General features: G+C 51.8%; 1 protein-coding gene across 1 annotated transcript in view; it reads right to left on the reverse strand.

Moving 5' to 3' along the window:
* Positions 1 to 4,503: 4,503 nt before the first annotated feature.
* Positions 4,504 to 23,970, reverse strand: part of Acsbg2 (acyl-CoA synthetase bubblegum family member 2) — a 32,582-nt gene continuing 13,115 nt past the window's right edge. Inside the window, exons 3-13 of the mRNA XM_038338619.1 lie at positions 22,331 to 22,419; positions 20,343 to 20,463; positions 18,862 to 18,948; positions 15,144 to 15,293; positions 11,609 to 11,785; positions 7,858 to 8,039; positions 7,536 to 7,769; positions 6,152 to 6,369; positions 5,597 to 5,736; positions 5,220 to 5,466; positions 4,504 to 4,577 (exon numbers count right to left, since the gene is read on the reverse strand). Of these exons, the coding sequence (XP_038194547.1) occupies positions 4,504 to 4,577; positions 5,220 to 5,466; positions 5,597 to 5,736; positions 6,152 to 6,369; positions 7,536 to 7,769; positions 7,858 to 8,039; positions 11,609 to 11,785; positions 15,144 to 15,293; positions 18,862 to 18,948; positions 20,343 to 20,463; positions 22,331 to 22,419 (1,719 nt within the window). The remainder of the gene's footprint in view (positions 4,578 to 5,219; positions 5,467 to 5,596; positions 5,737 to 6,151; positions 6,370 to 7,535; positions 7,770 to 7,857; positions 8,040 to 11,608; positions 11,786 to 15,143; positions 15,294 to 18,861; positions 18,949 to 20,342; positions 20,464 to 22,330; positions 22,420 to 23,970) is intronic.

The raw sequence follows: 23,970 nt of genomic DNA on the forward strand, positions 1-23,970 counted from the left end.
AAAGGATTTAGGTCAAGCCTGGTGGTGAGACACACCACACTAGCACTGGGGAGAGTGAGGCAAGATCCCGAGTCCAAGCCTAGCTCAGGCCAGTTGTCTCTTCCCGCCCCTTCGTTTGCCTTTTACCGGTGACTCCTGGGGAGGGGGGCTCCATCAACAGGATCTTGGAATTTGGCCTCCATAACTGCGAGCTAATTGAACTTTGTTCCTCAGCTTCAGAGATTTTGTCCCGGCATCAGAAAATGGAGAAGGCCATGCACTCAGCCAGATTTCTGTTCTGCTTCCGTATCACCAAGATTGATGCCCACACGCTCTTCTGGCCAGTTTGAATGTGAGGTCTGATCTGAAGCTTATTTGGTGCAGACTGATTTTGTTTGTTGGTGAGTTGGGTTTTGTTTCCTTCATTCGTTTTGAGCCAGGATCTCACTGCATAGCCCTGACTATCCTAGAACTCGCTCTGTAGACCAGGCTGGCCTTGAACTCACAGAGATCCACCTGCCGCTGTCTCGTGAGTGCTGAGATTAAAAGCGTGGGCTGCTAACTGGCTGCGCCATTCTTAGTTGGCTCTGATCTGCGGACTGTGGTGGGCACTCAGAATGCTGCCTAGAACAGATTGCATTTGGGAAGTTCACCATGGGGCCGGTTTTTTATTGAGCAGGTGGGCTTGACTCCCGGGACCAGGGAGATGGCTCAGGGTTCAATTCCCAGCACCCACATCTGTCACGCACAACTGTTGGCAGCTCCCGCTGCAGGGGATCCCAGCCCTGAGCTCCCAGGGCCCATACTGTGGGAATACTGAAGTTGGCCTCTGACCTCCACATGCAGAGATCCCCACCCCCACAAACAAGTAATGGTAATAAATAATAATTTATTGTTTATTTTATAGAAACAGAATTAAAGGCACGTTCAGAAGGGAAGAGCCAGTGAAGCAACATCGAGCGTGAGAAGGAGGCACCCACAGATCTCCAAAAACCCTTTCTGGTCCTTTCTTTTCTCTCTGACAGGCTTTGTCCTCTTTGCTCCTGCAGGGTCAGACCCTTACAGGACACTTGGCCCCAAAAGCAAAGTTCCTGAACATTCTTCCTCCACACACACACTGGGATCCCGCCCGCGACTCCCTGAGGGGAAACTGAACGAGGAAGAGCCCTGGGAGCGGGCTCTGCATGGACAGAGGGCACTCGGGGCTCAGCATCTCCTCTCCAGAGCCGCAAGATGCTGCAGTGGCAGTGGCAGGTGGACAAAGACCCGCCCAGCCAGGGACATCCTTAACCCCTTCTAGGCAACCTGGGGAGACAAGGAAAAGCAGGCATGTCCCCTGCTGACTGGAAATGAGACAGGGAAGGATGGACGGTTGGGAGGACCAAGGAAGAAAGATGGAGACCTGAAGGCAAAGGAAAGAAAGGAAATAGGAATGCGAGAGAAAGGGATGGGGAATGGGGGAGCAAAGTGGGCATGGTCGGCCACACTTGCGATCCTGGCACTTAGGAGTTGGAGGCAGGAAGATCTGGGATTCAGGGTCATCATCGGCTACATAACAAGTTCTAGGTCAGCCTGGGCTACCTGAGACTGTGTCTTAAATGAAAATGAAACGACCAGAGACCAGATAACTTGTAAGTAGCTCAAGCCAGGGATGGAGATGCAGATCTGATTTCCCAGTTCCTGAAGGCCAGCCTGGATTACATAGCAAGACACTGTCTCAAGGAAAGAGAAAGACCAACAAAACCATCTGGCGGGGAGGGGGCCATTTGTTCAGCACTTATAGCGTTTGTGAAGCTGCGTCTGTCCCCAGGCCCCCATAAACTGAGTGTGGCCCCCCGGCAGGCATGAGTCCCCGTGGCTGGATTCTGTCCCTGCAAAGCCCACTGCCCAGGGCCCGTGCCCAGTGGGCTTGGCATCAGGGTTAATCTGGGGCAGGTTTCTTCCTCCCTCCCTTCCTTTCTTTCTCTCTTTTTCTCTTTTTCCTCTTCTTTCTTTCCTTTTTTATTGTTTTTTGAGACAAGGTTTCTCTGTGTAGCTCTGGTTGTCTTGGAACTAGTTCTTTAGACCAGGCTGGCCTGGAACTCAGAAAGGCACGCGCCACCGCCCGACTGGGGCGGGTCTCTAATGGTGACCTCCGGGGCTGTACTCCGGCTCCCTCATATTTCTGAGAGCATCAAGGGGCCCTGTGGACATTTGTGACAGTCCAAAAATTGAGAGACACACCAACATACTGGAGACCAGAAAACATGTCTTAAAAACTCTTCAGAAGGCTGGGCCATCTGCAAGGTAAATTTTAAAATATTTAAATATAGGAAATAAGCTGGAGTCAGCCTCTGGGGTACAAACTATGGGCACCTGCAGAGGGCGCTAGAGACTGCCTGCGACCTTGAGTCCACACAAAGCAGACGCCAGGGCGCCCCAGAGGTTTGGTGTCCAGTGGTAAAACTCAGGCAAGGCTAGTGTCTCTGCATCCACTTTGGAGTTTGACAGCCTCATGGCAAGAAGATAACAGAGTTTACAGGATTAGCTATGCCTCCTGTCAAATCCTCAAACTGCCTTGTGCTCTTTTTTTTTTTTTTTACTTCCTTTCAGGATAAGGATGTAAGTAGCCCAGGCTGGACCCAAATCTTCAAGCTGCATAGGGTAACTTTGAACTCCTGACCCTCTGTCCTGCACCTCTTATTGGGATGACAGGCATGTGCCATTACACCCAGCAGTGGTGTTTCCAGCGATTTCTGACCCAAGGAAGTGAGGAAGAACAGGGTAGCACTGCCCTCTGCAGCAGTACTGTGAGGGCCTTGAGTTCAAATCCCTGGCAACCCTGTAAAAAGCTGGGCCTGGGGATGTGTGTCTCTGATCCAGCCAGTGGGGTAGAGACGGGTACCCTTGGGGCTGGGTGATGGGTAGTCTAGAGGGGTGAGGGGCTCTGTCCTAAACACAGCAGTGGGGAGCCCTAGGGCAAGGCACCTGACACACACCATACCACACACACACCAGACAAACCACACCACACCACACACACACCTCACACATAATCACATACACCACACACACAACTCACACACACCACACACAATCACATACACCATACACACACCATACACATCACATACACCACACACACACAAACATATTTACAACAGACACCAAAGTCACCACACAAGGAGTCCAGGCAACCAAGCTACCAATCTCAGGAGGATGAGCCCACAGCTGACCGCAACACCTGATCTCCACACCAAGTGGGGCGGCGATTGCACCTGGGAAGAATGAGGCTTCAAGGCAGAGTCTGACCAGAACTTATTTGAGGGTTTCCATGCTGCCCTCGGGAAGGTGTTTTGAGGTCCGGTTCTTCACACCTCTGAAGCATTTCTTTCCTGAATACACAGTCCTAGGGGAGGGAAGGTTTGTCATCTGGGGTGCCTCCTTTGTGGGCCTCCTGCTTCGGAAGCTGAGGCAGCACCAACAGAGAAGCTGGCCTCTTCCGCACAGGTGGGGGGCTCCTAGGTGGGGAGTTGCCCACTGAGATGAGGTCTACCTGGGGGAGGCTGGAGATGAGGGAGCCGAGTTAGTCTGTGGGGTCCCTGGTGGGACACCCTGAGTCTCCAGGCAGTAAATGCCCTGGAGGGAAAGAGCATCCAGCGACCCTGAGAGAACAGCCACGTGGACACTGTGGACCCGTCTGCAGTCACAATCGAGTGGTAGGCTAGGGAGATGACCTGTGGGTAGGAGGGCTGCTCCTGCCTGTGATAGCACTGTAGGCCATCAGCCTAGTTCAGTCTCAAGGGAGTGAAGTCTCAGAGAAAGAGCAGGGCGCCTGCATGTCTCTCTCTCTCTCACACTCTTTGACCAATATTGACCTCGGTTATCCCTTTAAACCTTTAGCCTGAGCCTTTCAAGGTGAAGGGGTCCATGTGTGCACGTGGGTGGGGACAGCCCCGGCCGGCTGCTACTGCGCTCTGCAGCTCCGATTCTCTGCGCGGCAGCTCTCCGCTCTCTCTGAGCTGTGTGGAGAGCTGGAGCTGCACCCTGCGCCCTGCTCTGCCTGGCAGCGAACCTAAGAGCTGAGTGCTGTGGGCCAGTGTGCAGCCCGAGCCCCCGTCTCACCTGACCTTATTTGGAAATGAAGACCAGTGGGTGAGAGGTGAAAGGGCTGAGGAGATGAGCTGGCTCAGTGGGTAAGGACTCAGCAAACTTGAGACGGAGGGGCCGGGGAGAGGAGCTCAGCGCCCCTCCCCCGTGCTCCCCGTGGACACGTCCTAGGGGTGCAGATAGCAAGTGTGGTGAGTCGGGATTTCTAGAGCCCAGACCTTCTCTGAGCAAAAGCCTGTGACTCAGCAGGTCCAGCAGGGCTCCCTCGGAGGGGGGCCTGGAAGGTGGTGGGCCATCAAGGCTGGTGGCCAATGAGCCAGGTGATGCCATGACTGTCCTCTGACCACAGCAAAGACAGAAGGGGCAGGATGCTCCCGCTAAGCCAGGCCTTCAGGTCTTACCATGAGGACGGCCAGGACACTTCTGCTCCAGCAGTCACAAGTACATGGTTTCGATCTGGGCTCTGTATTTCTGGGTTATGACACGTCTCCGGAGTTTCGCTGTTGGCCCTGTGGAGAAAGGAGAGGTTAATCAAGCTGTGGAAGGCAAAGTTCCACACTTCTTGTGGGCACGGCTGGACTGGGGCTTTTCCTGCTTCTCGGTGAGAGGGTGAGATGCCCAATGGATTGGTATAGTAACGGTTCTGCCTAGAAGAAAGTTTTCTTGTCTTCAAGATTTATTTTATTTTTAAACATTGTGTCTATATGTGCGTGTGCGTGTGCGTGTGCGTGTGTGTGTGTGTGTGTGTGTGTGTGTGTGTGTACATTTGAATGCATTCTGCAAAGAGGCCAGGAGAGGCTATCCGATCCCTTGGCAGCTGGAGTTACAGACTTTGGGATCTGAATTTTGGCTGGCGCGTGTGTGTGTGTGTGTGTGTGTGTGTGTGTGTGTGTGTGTGTGTGTGTGTGTGTGCGCGCGCGCGCGTGCGCGCGCGCGCGCACGCCCACTTCTCCAGCCAAGGGTGAGGAGTTCTGACATTAGCTCCAGAGCATAAATGTGTCTGTCCTAGGGAAGAAGCAACACTGGGAGGCCAGTCGGGAGCTGGATGCAGCTGGTAAATGTCTCAAGTTCTAGCTGGTCCCACAGACCTGACCACCAAGGAAGGGTACAGCCCAGAGCTGCCCTCTGAAGGCCCAGGCCAGGCTACTCACCTAGCTCTCCACCTTGGATGGAAAAGTCTTTCTCCAAGATGGTCCACTTCCGAATTCTCTGCCCGTCAGAGATCACTTCCTGATTCACGTTGTCTATACCACGCTGGATGGCTGTGTAGATCAGTGGGTCTCGAAGCTTCACTATATCCGACACAGTAGCTGCCATGCTGCCCAGTGCCCGGCAGAAGTTAAGGGCCTCCAGGTTCAGCTTGTCCAGGGGCTCCCCACTCGTTTGGTCTGTCTCACACTGCCCCAGGACAAAGCTGTCACCATGCACGTTCCCAGTCATCCCCGACCCCAATCCAGACCCAGATGCAGAGCCTGAGCTCCCGCTACCTGCAGCCCCGCCCCCTGGGGCTGGGACTGCCCTGGGCTACCTTCAGGGTCAGCAGCAAGCTCAGGAACTTGGCCTTGTCGCCCACCAGCACCGCGTTGCTGATGATGGGAATCTTCTCCTTCACAAGGGTCTCAATGGGAATGGGGGCCACGTTTTCACCAGCAGCCGTGATCAGCATTTCTGAAACGAGATCCCAGCTTGATACAGTGCCCTCCCCCCAAACCTGGGACCAGGGCAAAAGTTGATATGGCTTCCTTTTAGGCACCTCAAGTCCCCACCCACTCCTGCTTCCCTCCCAACATTTATGTTCTCAGGACCCCACGTGGACAGAATCTGTTTTATTAGCTTTGGTCAACTTGTCAAGCCAGGGGTCTCCTGGGAAGATGGCCCTTAGCTAGAAAATATCTCCACAAGATTGCAGGTCTAGAGCAACCTGCCCCCAGTATGACAGGTCCCCATGACCTGGGGTGTCCCTAGTACCAGGCACCCTAATGTCCCCCATACTTCCTGTACTCCTGGTAACCTGGGCACCCCAAAATTCCCTGTCAGTTCCCCTAGCACATCTCGCTCTCTTTGCTCCAAAGGTGCGTCGTACCTTTGATCCGGCCAGTGATGTAGAGGAAATCTTGGCTGTCCGTGCGGCCCATGTCCCCAGAGTGCAGCCAGCCGTCCTCGTCCAGCACTTCCAGTGTGGCCTCCTCCCTGTCCAAGTAGCCCATGAAGACGTGCCGGCCCCAGATGCACACCTCGCCCATGCCGTCTTTGTTCTGCTCATACAGCAGGTTCCTGCAGCCATTGAGGACCTTGCCACAGCTGCCGGGAGGAGAGCATCAGAGACACGGTGCTGCCAACCCTGGGTCCTCCCACACCAGCAGCCCAGAGTCTGAGGTTCCTCCACTGTCCCTCCGAGACCCAGCGGTCAGGTTCTCCATATTCTGTGCGTCTGGAAGCCCCGCAGGACTGGAAGTTGTTTCTACATCCACTTATTACTATTATTATTATTATTATTATTATTATTAGTGGGGTTTTTTTCGAGACAGGGTTTCTCTGTAGCTTTGGAGCCTTTCCTGGAACCAGCTCTTGTAAGCCAGGTTGGCCTCGAACTCACAGAGATCTGTCTGCCTCTGCCTCCTGAGTGCTGGGATTAAAGGCGTGTGCCACTGCCGCCCGGCTCTACATCCACTTATGTGGAGAAGAGAAATCCCTGAAGACCTCGGGATGGCGATGTCACCTCCCCTATGAGAACACTGGGGGCAACAGCCCCTGTGATGGCCAGGACGGCAGCAGAAAGCACAGCAAGCTGGAACATCCGCAGAGAAGGAATGTATGGAGAGCTGCTTTTGACCTCATGAGAAGAGGTACGGGAGGGAAACTGAAGCAGCACTCTGCGTTCACTGGCTTACAGACATGCTCTATCAGCGGCCATATGCCTGCCCTCCTAGTGCTGGGGGTGGACATGGGAGCATCCACCTCAGTCCAGCCCACAGCACGACTAGTGTTCTGGTAAAATGGCACGATGTGGCCATGCTGGAGAAGGCCATGTGCAGGTGAGGTGGACCCAAGGGTGTCTGCAGTTCATGGACACTATCAAGTTCTGGCCATTCCTCCTCCTTCATTTTTATCATTGTTATTCTGGTCCCTCGCTTGCATCCTGTACACTAGAAACCTCAAGCAAAAGCAGAAAGCCACCACCCCAGAAGCGTGGTACGCTGGACTTGAGAGGAAGTGTTCTCTGGTATTTGTGGCACTCTATCTGAGCTAAACACACATTCATTCAGGTCTCCCCAGGACAAGTCACACAACATGACAGGTGGCTCTCGAGCAAGTGCCCTTCCTGGAAGGTTGTGGGGTAAGCCAGAGGGCTGGAGAATGGGACTGTCAGGATTCCCAGGTCAGCATGTGTCTCCGCCAGAGGTCACCACCCCATTCATGGCCTCACCCCATGACACTGGGGACTTTGGGCTACAGAAGCCTGGTACCTCAGAACTCTGTATTTGTTTTTGCTGGAGGCTGTGTGTGGTCCAGAGCACTCGCTCATCCCGTAGAGCTCACCGACAGGGATGTCCAGACTGAGGAAGAACTCTGAGACATCCTGGGAAAGGGGTGCAGCCCCACTGAAGAAGGAGTGGCAGTTGTCCAGACCCAGGGACGTCCTGACCTTCGTGAACACGAGGGCCTTGGCCATGCGGTAGTTCATGGGGATGTCTCTCTTCCTGGGAACGGCATCATCAAGCACAGCCAGCTTCAGATAACAGAGCTCCTCTGTGATCCCTCTCTCCCACTCCAGGATACCACGCCTACCCCAGCATCCGCTTGGTGTTGACCTTTAAGCCGAGTATCTTTGCCCATATAAATGCCTTCTTCCTCAGACTTGAAGACCTCGACACATTTTCCTTGATGGTCTCCTGCATCTTTTCCCAGACACGAGGCACCCCCAGGAAAATGGTAGGCTTCACCTCCTGAAGAGTGTACACCAAGGTGCCCTGCGCGGGACAGGGCGCATGAGGCCCTGCGGCACCTTCAGGAGCCACACATGTCCCTCCCCCTCCCCCAGAACATGGGGAAAACCCCCACCCCGGCTTCACAGCAGCCAGTCAGACTCAGATTCATCCACCCCACCCCATATGTGCATTTTTGTACATGTGCACATGTGTACAAATACATGAGTGTACACATGTGTGCACCTGGGCATGAGCGTTTGCATATGTGCACGAGAACATACAAACGGGTTCACAGACAACATTTTACACTTATGATCACATGCTTTCAGCATGCATCCCCTGTGTAGCTTCCTGCGTCTGGGAAAGCAAACAGCCCTGCTTGGGTTACAGCCCTCTTTCTCACCTAGCATGATAATCAACTCTAAGTGAGGAGCTAAGAGCAGAAGGCACATCGAGGAAGACAGGAAGATGGGGACACTTTGTCCTAGCAGAGCATGGGGGACATCAGGAAAGCTGAACTCATCAAAGCCAGGCTTCCTTCCCGCTTCAAAAGACCGTGACAGGAAGAACGAAAGAGCACAGATGACCAGAAGGCCATTGCCAACCATGGCATCTGGTAAGGACTCAGTACCTGAGAACACTTGAAATGCAAAAGATCTGAAGAGAAATTAAATCCAACTAGTCCTCCATTTCCCTCCAGAGAAGAGCAAGCCTCCCAGCGGTGTCAAGCAAACACAGCCTAACAAGACACAGAGCAGGGGCTGCGGTCAAGATGACTGTATGAGAGAAGAAGAAAGAAAAAGAAAAGAGAGGCACAAACAACTGAAACCTAAGAGGTGAATCCCAAGCAGCAGTGTGTCCATGGGAAGATGCTCATCATCATTTATAATGAAAGAAGTATCGGCCAAGGTAGTGACCGACCCTTGGAGACATGAGTGACAGCGACACTTTAAAAAAGTATACATGACTTGCACTGAAGGCGATGGAGAAGCAGGCATCCACACTTGATAGAGATGTCCGAAAAGGGGAAACTTTCGAGCCCCTCGGGACAGTGGAAACACCTGACACACTCAAAGGTGTTTCCACTGCATGGGACTCCGTGCTGGGCACTTACCCTGCGTCCCATCCCTCTACAAACAAAACACCCGCGATCAGCACGGCCACACGCACAGAGGGCAGAGGAGGAAGGCCGTGTTCTGAGGCCACTTGATCCCAAAACCCGAGGCTGGGCAGCCAAGTGATTCCCAGAGACCTCCTGTTCCCTTCCGCGGCACCAGGGTTATGGGTATGCAGGTGGCCACGCTCAGATTTTTACCTGAGTGTTGGGCGTTTGAATGCAAGCCCGAATGGTCATGCAGCAAGCGGTCTCACAGCTGCGCTGTCCCTGCAGCTCCACTATTTGTGGTATGCAATGCCCCTGCGCCCTGGAGGAGGGACCGCATCCCACCAGAAGGGATGCATGTGATGACAACACAGCAGGTGTCATTCTGAAAACCTCAGAGCCCTGGTTATCTGGATTACTCCTGGCCACATATGGCTTTTCTTTTTCTTTCACTTTCTTTATGGCGCTCCTGTGGAGATCAGGGGACACCTGGAAGGAATCAGTTCTCTCTTCTGTGTGGAGACTGGAGATCAGATTCATGGTTACAGAGTCCTCATCAGGCAGTGCGTCTCTGTGTCCATGCGTGGCTCTGTGTCTGCATGTGGCTCTGTGTCTGCATGTGTCTCTGTGGCTCGTGTGGCTCTGTGTGTCTATGTACAGTTCTGTGTGTCTGCATGTGGCTGTGTGTCTGCGTGTGTCTCATGTCTCTGTGTCACATGTGGCTCTGTGTCTGCGTGTTTCTCTGTGTCTTGTGGTTCTGTGTCTGCGCAGGGCTCTGTGTCTCGTGGTTCTGTGTCTGCGCAGGCCTCTGTCCCGGGGTCTTTGCTCTTGTCTTCCTAGTTTCTTGGTACCATTCCTTCACGTTGCTGGAGATGACCCTCTGGTAGGCTTTTCAGAATAGTTATGGGAAAGAAATGTCTAGTTCCTTTCAGGGAGAGGCCTGCAGGGCAACATGCCAAGGGTACCGCTCAAGCCTGCCCTGGCTCCTCATGGCCCACAGCATCTTCTTTCCCACAGAACTGCATTACTGGGCAGCTGTACTTGCCAACAAGCACAGACACGTGCTGAGTTTGTGTCAGTGTTCACCTTGCAGGTGGACACAAAGGTTCCGTGTCCTTGTGGTCACGGAGAGCAGCTGTGGCCTGCCTGACACTCCGCTCCCCAGGGCTCCATCTGCACAGCTCAGCCTTCTGTTCCTGGCTCAGTCCTCTCCCCGGCCCTTGCTTGGCTCCCTTCCTTCCAATTTTTATCTGACTGCAATAAGTTACAAACCATCTCAGATCTTGCTTCCAGTTATCCCAGCCTAGAACAAACAAAAAGCAGCCCAGCTCCCAGCGGAACACTGACAGGCAAAAATTTCGCCTACCGATCACTCTGAGAAATCCTGAAAAAACTGCAGCGGAGCTGGGGTCTTGTAGTCAGCTCTTTGTTGCCATGACAAGGGATAGTTTACTTTCAGAAGATGGAGAAGGGGGAGAGGGTGGAGACAGTGAAGGAGCTGAATCCTCCTCTAACACACAGGAAAACAACAGATGATGAATCTAGAAACGGTAACATTATATATTACAGAATGCTGGAGTTGAACACAAAAGAAATCACTTCTGAAGTAAGTCTGCTAAGGGGGTAAGCTGCAACACTGGCCATGCTTTTGGCTTTTAGATTTATTTATTTATCTATTTATTCATCTATTTATTTATTTTTGGTTTTTCGAGACAGGGTTTCTCTGTGGCTTTGGAGCCTGTCCTGGAACTAGCTCTGTAGACCAGGCTGGTCTCGAACTCACAGAGATCCTCCTGCCTCTGCCTCCCGAGTGCTGGGATTAAAGGCGTGCGCCACCATCGCCCGGCCTATTTTTTTTTATATATAAGCACGAGTTTTGCTCACATGTGTGTATGTGCCTGGCCCCAATGGAGGGCACCGGATCCCTGGAACTGGAGTTACAAATGGTGTGAGCCGTCATGTGGGTGCTGGGAATCTACCCTGGGTCCTCTGCAGGAGCAGTCAGTGCTTCTCAGGCCAGAATCTTCTCCCCAGACTTGAGCCTAAAGGTTGGGAATTCATGGGAGCATGCTCGCTCACACACACTCCAAGCACACACTTTTTAAAAGGGAAAACTCACAAGATGGCTGTGTGGGTAAAGGCACTTAGCACCGAGCCTGATGACCCGAGTTTGTCCCCAGAATCACAGGGTGGAAGAGAGAACGGACCCTCAAATGTCCACTGACCATCATATGCACACCACGGCACGCGTGCCCAGTAAACAGATATCGAAAGTACAGACATGCAACGTCACACGGCCTCTAGCTGGGCTTGTTTCGGGTGCAGTCTACACGAATGCACCACACAGCAAGATAAAACTAAGAGAATTTACTCAGATGTTTTCAATGCTGTGGAACAGAGCGGGAAAATGAAGATGGAGAAAAATTTCCAAGACTTTGCCCAGGGGACAAATGATATCCACTCCCCTGGAAGCCCCCCGACACTTGGTGGGGCCCTCGCCCAGCCTTACCCTGAGTGCGTCTGGCTGAGCGAAGAAAATGAGCCCCCCATTCTTCATGGGCAACCAGATGTCCATCATCTGGGGTGCAATGTGGCTGAGGGGCAGGTAGCTGACTACGGTCTCCTGCTTCAGTGAGGCGCAGCTCAGCTCCAAATCCCTATTTGCGGCCCCTGCGGTCCACGTGATCTAGAAAACAAGGATAACCCAGAGCTCTGGTGCCTTACCTGAGGACCACTGCGCACGTGTGTGTGTGCGCGCACATGTGAGGAGGCCCGAGACAGAGATCAGTTCTCTTCCTTGACTGTTTCCTACCTTACTGTTTTGAAATTTTATTTATTGGGGCTGGCGAGATGGCTCAGCTGCTTGCTGCTACTGCAGAGGCCCTGGTCAGCTCCCGCACCCACATGGTGACTCAGATGCCCATAGCTGTACACACACACACACACACACACACACACACACGCTCACACACACGCTCATGCATTTTCTTAGGATACGGACTTCCCTATAAGGGCATGTATAAGGGCATGTGCACCCCTCTGGGGCGGGCTCCCTTCTCAAAGCAGCTACTCCTGCTCTGTGGCCAGGCGAGAAAAGACCCGCCAAGCTTTGCGACCCCCATGTCTCTGCCGAACTCGCAGCTGGAGGTGGCAGCTTCAGGTAACACCCGGACGGCTATGTGGGTGCTGGGTTCTAAACTCCACCCCTAACTACTGCACCATCTCTCCAGCCCGCTCTGCCTTGTCTTCTGATTCAAGGTCTCTCAGTGGACCTGGGGCTCCACAATTAGAGGAGGTTGCCTCGCCAGTGAACCCCCAGGATCTTCCTGTCTCCACCCCCATCACTGGGATTCCAGACTGCTCACTGTCATGCTTGGGTATCACAGACTGAACTGGGGACCTCATGCTCGCGGGAGAGCACGGCAACCTTTCACATTTGTGATACACTACTGTCATCACGCTGGTGGAGACAGGAGGATCCCTGGGACTTGGTGGCTGGCCAGCCTAACCACAGGTAAGCAGCAGGTTCAGTGAGCGTCCCCAGAAGGTGGAGAAAGACTGCACACTCCCCACGCTGCACACCGATAGACTCCCACGTATGAAGAAGTACCCAGCAGGTGTGAAGGAACGAACGAGGCTGCGGAGACCATTTTGTGGGTTCATCTAGAATGCCAACCTGTAGGGGTTGGGAGATGGCTCGGCTGCTAAAGCTCTTTTCACAAAAGAGTGAAGATTGGAGCACGCTCTCCAGAACCCAGACGATGGGAGTGGTGTCCTCACTAGTGAGTGATGTCACCATCACTAATGCTCTGATGACACACCATAACCAAAGCAACGTGGGGGACGAGAGGGTTTCTTTGGCTCACGTTTCCAGGTAACAGACCATCACCGAGGGAAGTCAGAACAGGAACTCACACAGGGCAGGAACTTGGAGGCAGAAGCTGGTGCAGAGGCCATGGAGGGTGCTGCCTACTCGCTTGCTTCTTATGCTTGGCTCAGCCTGCTTTCTTACACAGACCAGAACCAGCAACCCAGGGATGGCACTTCCACCCACCATGGGCTGGGCCCTCCTAGCTGATCACCGTTGTTGAATATTATTTTAACTGTGTAAAGATGTGTTGCTTTTGTTTATGCTGTATTTGTTTAACAATGTAAGAATGTGTCTAATTCTTTTTTTATTTTTTATTTTTTTTATTTTATTTTATTTTATTTTTTTTGGTTTTTCGAGACAGGGTTTCATTGCAGTTTTAGAGCCTGTCCTGGAACTAGCTCTTGTAGACCAGGCTGGCCTCGAACTCACAGAGATCCGCCTGCCTCTGCCTCCCAAGTGCTGGGATTAAAGGCGTGCGCCACCACCGCCCGGCTCTTTTTTTTTTTAAAGATTTATTTATTATGTATACAATGTTCTGTCTTTCTGTCTGCTTGCTGGTCAGAAGAGAGCACAAGATCTCATTACAGATGGCTGTAAGCCACCATGTGGTTGCTGGATATTGAACTCAGGACCTCTGGAAGAGCAGTCAGTGCTCTTAACCCCTGAGCCATCTCTCCAGCCCCAGAATGTGTCTAATTCTGTAAAGATGTGTTGCATCTGTTTGGCCTTGCCTGCCTAAGACACCTGATTGGTCTAACAAGGACTGAAGTCAACAGCTAGACAGAGAAAGGATAGGCAGGGCTGGCAGGCAGAATACATAGGAGAAATCTAGGCTGCAGATAAAGGAAAAATGAGAGGAGGAGGGGGAGAGAATGAGGGGGAGACTGGAGGCAGATGCCAGGCAGCCCCCTCCCCCCACACACACACAGAGAAGGACACACAGAAAGAAGGTAAACAGCACTGAGGTAAATGGCAGATAAAAGAGAAACAGGTTAATTTAAATTAAAAGAGCTAGCCAGAAAAAAAAAAAACTAAGTTAAGATCAAGCATTCATAAGTTAAAATAAGTCTCTGTGTCATGATTTGGAGCACATTAGTGGCCCAAAAGAGAAAGCCAGATCTACTACAGCTCGCTAACTAAGAAAGTGCCCCACAGGCTTGTCTGAAGCCCAGTCTTCGGGAGGCATTTTTCTGACTAGACGGCCCTTGCTCTCAGATGCTCGAGCCTGTGTCAAGTTAACAAAGAACTGTTTAGCGCAGTGTATGTGCGGTCACCCGCAATCCCAGTCACTTGGAAGGTGAACCTGTGACCCTGGGTCCAGATGGGAGGCCTAGCAAGCGAGAAAGACATCACACACATGTGTTCTCACAAGCACGCCATCACCCCAACACGCAGAAGGTGGAGGCAGAAAAATCAGGGGTTCAGGGCTATCCTCAGCTACATAGCAAGTTTGAGGCCAGCCTGGACTACATGGCACCCTGTCTCAAAAAATAAACATAAAATGGACTGGAGAGGTGGTTCCGTGGTTAAGAGCACTGGCTGCTCTTCCAGAGGTCCTGAGTTCAATTCCCAGCACCCACATGGTGGCTCACAACCATCCGTAATGAGATCTGGTGCCCTCTTCTGGCCTGCAGACATAGATGCAGGCAGAATACTGTATACATAATAAATAAATAAAATCTTTAAAAAACCCAATAAACCAATGAGGCCAGTGAAATGTCTTGGTGAGTAAAGAGCCTGTCCTACATAAAGCCCTGAGTTCCAGTACCCAGAGCCCATGTGGTGGTGCTCACCAATAGAGCCAGCCTTAGAGAGGTGGGTTTCTAGACAGACAGCCCTGAGGGACCACAGCTGAGGTCAGGCTCTGGCCTGCACACACACAGACACACACACACTCACACACATACACACATACATGAAATTTTAAAATACCACACCCACCTGATAGAAACCACAAAGCCAACTCCCATTTCACAGACAGGGAAACTGAGGCATGGCAAGATTGCCCAAGACTGCTCAGCCCTGTTTGGACCCAGGCCTACTTTCAAGCCTTCAGTTCCACCAACTGTCCAGGTCCCCTGGAGGAAGACCCACACAGACCCACACCCTCGCCCCCTCCATATTGCTCTGGTTTGCCCAGGGGAGAGCATACTCTGGGGGAACCCTGGCTTACGTTGTCATGGCTCAGCATCACCCCTTTGGGGTTCCCTGTGGTGCCCGAGGTATAGATGAGGACCGCACACTGGTTGGCCTTCTGGTTCAGGATGATGCGATCCAGCTGCACATTGGGGATGGCATTACCCAGCTCCATGAAGTCATGCCACTGTGGACAGGAAGGAGGGTGTAGGGTGGGGATCCGGATGGCTACCGCTCAGACCCCATCCTACCGGCTTACCCCAAGGCATGTTGCCAGCTGGTACATAGGACAGGCCAAGGGGCTGGGAGAGAAATGCCCAGGACTTTCACACCTCAGTCACCACCCCAGGGCCTGTCAGCTCAGACAGGCCTCCTCCAGAGCACAGGAATGCCAGCCCCTCTCTTTGGGCTGTCCCAACAAGTGACTGACTGGTTGTGCTTGGCTTTGGACAGCACCTGTGGTCTCTTCACCTAGCCCCTCTGGTGTGTATGCTATCCTGAAGGGACAACAAGGGTATAAATAACAGAAGACTGACCCTCAAAATGCTTAAACAAAACCTTTTAAAGTTACATTTAATTACTTATTTTGGGGTGCATGTCTGGGGGAATCCCTCCTTCCACCATGTGAGTTCCCAGGATCAAGCCCCTTTACCTGCTGAGCCCTCTCGTTGGCCCCTCCCCCAGGAGCCCGTGACCCTGGGAGGGAGCTCCTAGGCTTTCCTGAGCTCACATAGTCCAGGCTTCCTCACCTCAGAAGTCATCACTGACTGAATGAAGCCGGAGTATCCCATCGACCCAGGGCTAGCGCTCATGAAGAGGAGGAATGCAGCTAGCACAGCCTGGACCGTGGGGTCCCCAGCAGCCGCAGGGTCCCGAGGGGCTAGAGAATAGGACCCCAGAGGATGCAAGCCCTGGCCGCAGCCCTCTGCCTGAAACCAGCCCTTCTAAGCTGCAGGGAAAGGAGCCGGCAAATGACCTTCCTTGCTCAAGACATTTGGAGTTGGCCTTTTGTTTTGTTTTTTGAGACAGGGTTTCTCTGTGTAGACCTGGCTGTCCTAGAATTCACTCCACAGAGCAGGCTAGCCTTGAACTCAGAGATCCCCCTGCCTCTGCTAAAGGACTAAAGGCAATGGAGTCCTTCGGGTTTAGATGATCGTCCAGGGCAGCTAAGCAGACTGAGGCGCTGGTCCTAAAAAAGTGTATTCTTAAACTAAATATTAAAACCTAGGCTTGAACCCCTGTCATGGTCCCAGCACACAGGAAGTTGAGGCAAGAGGATGTCGAGTTTTAGGCCAGCTGGGCTGTGAGTTCAGGACTAGCCTGAGCTAAATATCTATCTATCTATCTATCTATCTATCTATCTATCTACCTATCTATCTATCTATCTATCTATCTATCTATCTATCTATCTATCTATCTATCTATCTATCTATCTATCTATCTATCTATCTATCTCCACTCCAGTCACCTTAGAGTAGATAATGCATTGCTATGTAACAGAACCACCCCCTGTGTGTGTACCAGTGAGGGGCACCGCCGCCCAGAGGGAACATGCTATAATCTACGTATTGACTTGTTCCTCTGGGACAACCGCTGCTGCCACCTAGTGGCCTAAGGACAGAGGCTCAGAGGCAAGGCTCCAGGACTATCCCTGCCAAGGGTCCTCTGCCCTAAATTCAAGAGTACCAAGTGTGGTCAGGGGTACCTCTAACTAAGGAGGTTTGCTTTTGCTTTTTCTTTCCTTCAAAACTCAGGATTAAAGGTTGAACCCAGGTTCTCCCATCACACACCAGTCAAGAAGACACCAGATGGCTACACTCCCAGCCCCTCAGTGGGGAGTCTAGACGGGGCTCCACCCTGACCACGCCTCCAGCCCCTCACTGGGGATTCTAGGCGGGGCTCCACCCTGACCACGCCTCCAGCCCCTTACTGCGGGATTCTTTTTTTTTTCTTTGACCATGTCTTTATTCAGTGGTTTGGGATATTTTTTTTATTTTTATTAAAAATTTCCGCCTCCTCCCCGCCTCCCATTTACCCCTTCCCCCCTCCCCTCCCCTTCCCTCTGCTGTCCAGAGAGCAGTAAGAGTTCCCTGCCCAGTGGGAAGTCCAAGTTCCTCCCCCCTCCATCCAGGTCTAGGAAGGTGAGCATCCAAACAGGCCAGGCTCCCCTCCAAAGCCAGTACATGCAGTAGGATCAAAATCCAGTGCCATTGTTCTTGGCTTCTCAGCAGCCCTCATTGTCCGCCATGTTCAGGGAGTCCGGTTTTATCCCGTGCTTTTTCAGTCCCCTTACTGCAGGATTCTAAGTAGCCATTCTCAGCCATGCTCCAGGCCTCTTCTTTTAGTTGTTGCTCTGGCAGCCTTAAATTTAGAATCCTCCTGTCTGAACCTTCCTAGTAGCTAGGGTGGCAGGCCTGTGTCCCCAGCCTTGCTTCAAACATAAAACTTTAAAGTGATCCAAGACTCAACGATACTCTTGCTGTAGTGGTATGGGCCCTCTAATGGCCTATGAGTGTGATTTGTGCCTTAAAGACCCAGGAGCTAGAGGAAACATTCATAAATCCGGATACACATAATAGATTATGACTTGAATATAAGCAAAACACTGAAACTTAAAATAATGACTTATACATTCAGAAATTGTGCAGAGGCTAGCTCTTGAATGTTATCACTGAAAAAAATTAAGTACTTTCATCTTATATTTATTTATTTGTTTGAGACAGGGTTTCTCTGTGTAGCCCTGGCTTACCCGGAACTCCCTCTATAGACCAGGCTGGCCTCAAACTCAAAGATCCACCTGCCTCTACTTCCTGAGTGCTGAGATTAAAGGTGTGTGCCATCACGCCTGACTTGTCCTGGAACTCTCAATGTATACCAAGTCAGCCTTGAACTCACAGAGATTCTCCTGCCTCTGGCTGCTGAGTGTTGGCTAGACGTGCGGCCACTATGCCTGGTGATGGGTGTTTTTTAAGATAAATATTTGAAGCCATGTGTGTTAACTGCCTCAATGTAGTCATTTTACAGTGTACACAGATGTCAGGTTGTAGGACAGATGACCTGAGTTCGATCCCAGGCCCTGCATGATGGAATGGGGTGACCTTCCTGACCTCCCTGCATACCCCCTCCCACAATACATACATACCTAACGCAAATAAATGCAGTAAGATTTGTAAGAGAAAAGAGAAAACGTATATACTAGGCTCCAAATAACTATGATACAGAATATGGGCCTCTGTCTCAAAAAGATAAAACATGCAAATACATATATGCAAAATTTCCCCTTGGAAGTTATATTGGAAAATAATGTTTTAAATAACATGTTTTAATCCGCTTAGCTTTCCATTTGGGTTTTTTGTTTTGTTTTGTTTTTTTCAACCCCTTCGACTTTCTGACAGGCACAAAATAATGAGTTCCCGCCTCATCTTCTGGTTTTGGTCTGGGGGATCACAGCAAGGAACAGGAAGTACCTGTCACTACTCACCTGTCCCTCTAGCCACGCCCACTTCCCTCTTGGGGCCCCACTCACTCACTTGTGTGGGCCTGCCCACTTCCTTCCCGAGAGCGGTCCCACCCACTTTTCCTTTATTCACTGCCCTTCACTGCCTATTTACCTCTGCGGCCCCACCTACTATCTCAGCCACACTCCAGCCCCGCCCCTCTCGCAAGCTCCGCCCCTCCCACAAAGCACACCTCGCTCCGCAGGCCCCGCCCTTTCCAGAGGCCCCGCCCCACAGGCCCCTTCCTCGTGTACTTACCGAGTACAGGTTACTCCAGCTGTTTTCCAACAAGGGCGGCCTGAATTGTACGATGGCTTTCAGGGACTCCATCTTGTCCCGTGGAATCTGAAAGAGTTCCCTGTGGGCTCAGGGTACTGGGACGCAGAGTCCACACCGGACTGCTCCTAAAGGCGTTTGCACACGGTGGAAGAGGAGGGCCGACCCCACAAAGCTGTCCTTTGTCCTCCACACATCGTGGCATGCGTGTGCCCGTGCAAATATACGGGCACATAAACGTATAGAAAGTAATTTTTTTTTTTTAAATATTTATTTATTTATTTATGTATTTATTATGTATACAGCATTCCTTCCATGTATGTCTGCAGGCCAGAAGAGGGCACCAGATCCCATTACAGATGGTTGTGAGCCACCATGTGGTTGCTGGGAATTGAACTCAGAACCTTTGGAAGAGCAGGCAATGCTCTTAACCTCTGAGCCATCTCTCCAGCCCGAAAGTAATTTTTATAAATGAAGGCTGGGGCTGTCTGTGCTCAGTGGGCAGAACAGTCACCAGCACTCACAAAGCCCTGGGGCCTGGACCCAGCACATGCCACCAGCACTCAGGAGGTGGAGGCGGGAGGATCAGGAGGCCAAGGCTAGCTTCAGTTACACGGTGGGCTCGAGGCCAACCTGGGCTACATGAGACCCAGCTCAATACTGGCAACCAGGAGTCAAAGGGAGCTGTTGTACATGGCCACAGACTCCAGCCACCCTAAGAAGGAATTCACTGGGGACACATGACCAACAGCTAGACCACGGGTAGACATACATGTCCCTGCTCACGTGTTTCTAGATAATGTTTGACTCGAGCCTGGAGACGTGGAGCAAACTGTCACGGCAGCTCTTGCGTTTTGTTTTTTTAATTTTTGTGTCTATGTATGTGTCTGTCCGTGTGTCAGAGGACAGTGTTGGGCGTCTTCCCCATCACTCTCTGCTTGTCTTTTTGGGCTGTGTCTCTCACTAACTGACTGGCCAAGGGTCCTGTCTGACATCCTCACACTGTGATGACAGACTTGGGTCCTCACTGAGCCACCTCCCCAGCTCCTGATGGCCAAGCTGAACAACCTATCTGCCTGGTCCCCTGGGCTCTCCTTCCAAGGACCCTCCCTCCAGACCATCCTGCAAACCCAGGCAGGTGCTGGGCACCTGTGCACAGGTGAGGAATGAGAGGTGTTTCTGGAACATATGTATGAACATCTGTATGAACCTCTGTATGAACATCTGTATGGACATCTGTATGGACATGAACGCTACAGGACAGTGCTGGCAGACAGACATGTCAGCCTCCTGTGAGTGCATTCTTCAGAGGGACATTGGAAAGTGAGGTGAACCAACAGGGCCTGGGAATCAACACCCCACAATCACCTTCCCCGCCCCCAAACAATTTTTTTCTGGAGGTCTTCTGTGGATGCACCACAGACAGCGCGCCCCAGCACCGACCCACCCCGAGTCCCACTCACCGACAGGATTTTCTGCAGCTGTTGGTTATTTTCCACCAGCAGGATGTTCACCCTGGCATGCTTGATGACGTACTGGCAGGCCTCGGCTGAGTTGGTGACGTAAATGCCAACGCAGAGGCCCCTGGGGACAGCAGACACACTCAAGTGTGAACAGACTGAGTGCTTTTGAAAGAATTCATTCTTGATTTCTTTTTTTATGTATGTGGGTGTTTTGTCTGCATGTCTGTGTATCCCACACATGTAAAGTGCCCAGAGTGGCCCAAGGGACACATCATACCCCCTGGAGCTGGAGTTACAGACAGTTGTGAGCTGCCATGTGGGTGCTGGGAGAGCCTGGGATCTCCGGAGGAGCAGCCAAGGCTCTTCCTACAATTTATTCTTTTTAAAATCACAGGTATTTGTGTGGATGCGGTGACGCATCCTGCGGTGAACAGTGGAGTGGGGTGGGGGGCAGCAGGTTCTCTCCTGCCACCCTGGAGACCCAGTGCATCAGGCTAAGATCAGCAGGTCTGACGGCAGGTGCCTTTGTCCACTGAGCCAGCATCTCCCAGCCAGTGCTAGCATCTTCTATGGCTTCTTAGAATTGAACTTGGGTTTTCATGCTGGCGCCATAAGGCCGTTAGCATCCAAGTGGCTCCCCTACTGCGGCTGGGGGGTTTTATGAGGCTCTCTGTACCACAGAGCCCCAAACCACCAACTTTCTGTGGAGGTCGCCAGCAGTGAGAGCTTGCCCCAGGCTGGGGATTGCTCAATGGTTAGAGCTGGCTGGCCATTCTTGCAGGGGACCCCAGTTCAGTTCCCAGCATCCACTTGGTTCACAATGGCCTATAACTCCAGCTCCAGGGGATCTTACCCCTCACCCCATCTCCTGGCCTCTGTAGACATCTACACATACACACACACACACACACACACACACACGCATGCACGCGCGCATCTGCACATATGCACATATGCACAGATCTTTACATTTAAATTTAAGAGATTATTTTTATTTATTTTTTATTTTATTTATTTATTTATTTTGGTTTTTTTCGAGACAGGGTTTCTCTGTGGCTTTGGAGCCTGTCCTGGAACTAGCTCTTGTAGACCAGGCTGGTCTTGAACTCACAGAGATCTGCCTGCCTCTGCCTCCCGAGTGCTGGGATTAAAGGCGTGCACCATCACCACCCGGCCTAAGAGATTATTTTTAAAAGAAAGATGAGGCCAAGGCTACGGGTGGAAGGTGTGTTACTCTTGACCTCCGAATCTGAATCAGGTTTTTTGTTTTTTTGAGACAGGGTTTCACTGTAGCTTTGGAGCCTGTCCTGAAACTAGCTCTTGTAGACCAGGATAGCCTCAAGCTCACTGAGATCCTCCTGCCTCTGCCTCCCAAGTGTTGGGTTTAAAGGCGTGCACCACCACCGCCGGGCTCTGACTGAGTCGGGGTTTGTGCTGAGTGTGGCGTTCGCAATAATTCAAAACCACCAGCCACCTAGCCTGCTTCTTCTGCCTGACGTGTCCCATATTCTCTGCAGTTATGACAACAGCTGGTTAAACGTCGGGACTTCAGCTGTGTCAGGAGCTGTGTTACCATAGTCACAGACTTGCTCCAGCAAGCTCCTCTTAAGCTTGTGCTGGCTCCCGAGTTCTCACAAATCGGATCTTCTAGTTGTAAAGTGTTACTGAGTTGTAAGCTCCCAGAAAGTACTGTCACCGTCACTGGGACTGAACCTCAAATTGTAAAAATCCTTTCTTCTATCACCCCTGACCCCCTTACTTGTGAATTTTGGTTTAAAAAGAGACTACTCCCTCTGTTTGGGGTCACAGTGTCAGAACCCAAGCTGCCCGTGACCCTAACTAGTCGGAAGTTCTGGTTCCCCGTGGTGATGGAATAGTTGCCTCAGCTCATCTAACTTTGGTGGCCTCGTCCTCACTATTTGTGCAACTCCCAGACTCGGCACTGAGCAGCTGGTGGTTCATCCACATGACCCCAAGGGGGTACATACCCAGCCAAGATAGCACCAAGGGCACTGATGACCCATTCAGCGGAGTTATAACCCAGGATGCCAACACCATGGAAGCGCTGCAGGCCCAGCTGGAGGGAAATAAACCAGAAGGAAGCCACCATCAGCTCCTGGGTATGTCTGCTTCTCAAGATCCGATCGTGAGGTGAGAAGAAAAAGGAAAGCGCCTGCACGGAGCAGGAAGTTGCTGTCCAGCCTGCACTCGGGTGCCTTAAGCTCGGTCGCCTCTCTTTGAGCATCCACGTGGAACCTTCCGTTGTCCCCACATGAATCTCCACCCCCATTTGACACGAACTCCATCCCTCCCCAGGCCTCAGCACCCACGTCCCACCACCTCCTGACAATGTGGGTCTGGTGCTCTGTGAATCCCTTGGGATGGCATCTTGCAGTGTGTGTCCTCTGTGTAAGGCTCACCGCACTGAGTATCCTGTCCCCGGGGGGCCTCATGTGCTTTTCCCTGGCACTCACCATAGAGGCCAGGCTGCTGGTGGGAACCCAAGGCCCACCCTTCTTCATGCCCTTAGTTTTAATTATGAGGATGTGTGTGCGTGTGCATGTGAAGGGTTGCATACAGCTGCCGGGAGACTGTAGACTATGGAGCCCTAGCTCAAGGGGCTTCAGAGGGGAACAATATTAGCAACAGGGTCAGAGACCATTCTTAAGATATTTTGATGAAAAATGTACCTGCTTTCTGCCTAAGGCTAAAGTGAAGAGATTTGAACCAATTTGAACCAATGTTGTGGGCAAAGGAGACTTCAAGACAGCCTAATATTGACTGTGTCACATGGCTGTTGTTGGTTTCAGCAAGTCCACAACGAAAGGAGTGAGCAGGGCAAAGAGAAATACAAAATGTGCATTGAGCGGCATCAGGAAAGGTAATGTTGGGGCCAAGTCCTGTGCTCAAGGGCACGAGAAGCTTAAAGAAAAGCCTGGTGCTATAGAGAGGATTGGCGCTCACAGAGCAAGACCCCACCCAGTCAATCTTGCAACTAAGAAAGGAATTAAAGGAAGGTTTGTGCAACAAAGGATGGTAGCAACGACTCAAAGCACAGGCACGTAGCTCGGGGTGGCCAGGGCCCATCCCAAGCGAGCAGCGGGACTTGGCAGTATCAGTCACGGGTTCTGGACTCCCTCCGTGGTTAGAGAAGCCGCTGAGGCCAGGCATGTGGCCGGGAAGTCCCCACATGGGGGCTGTGACAGAGAAGCTTGGATTGTACTGGAGACCTCAAGATGATGGAGATGCCAGAACTACGGGATACTTGCCAAGGAGAGCTGCAGATCAGGTGGGGAGCCAGCCCAAGGGAGGGAAGTGTCCTACTGTCATAGAAGCTGGGAAGAGTAGAGACCCAAAGAGCCATCCGCGCTCTCTGACACCAGAGTGACAGGACATGGAGTAATCCAGCTTGCCGCTGGATTTCCGTCCTTCTGGGGCAGGGTTTCCTTGCTATGCCCTCTTTGCTCCCTTTTGGAATGACGACATACATTCTGAGTCACTGCATGTTGGAAGGACATGATGGGTTATGCTGGGTCTTAAAAGAGACTTTGGACTTTGAAACAGTGTTAGACTGTGACAGACTATGTGGACTTCTGAAGTTGGCCTGAATGTATTTTGCATTCTATAA

The sequence above is a fragment of the Arvicola amphibius genome, chromosome 1 (genome assembly GCF_903992535.2).
Source record: "Arvicola amphibius chromosome 1, mArvAmp1.2, whole genome shotgun sequence".
Classification (NCBI taxonomy): domain Eukaryota; kingdom Metazoa; phylum Chordata; class Mammalia; order Rodentia; family Cricetidae; genus Arvicola; species Arvicola amphibius.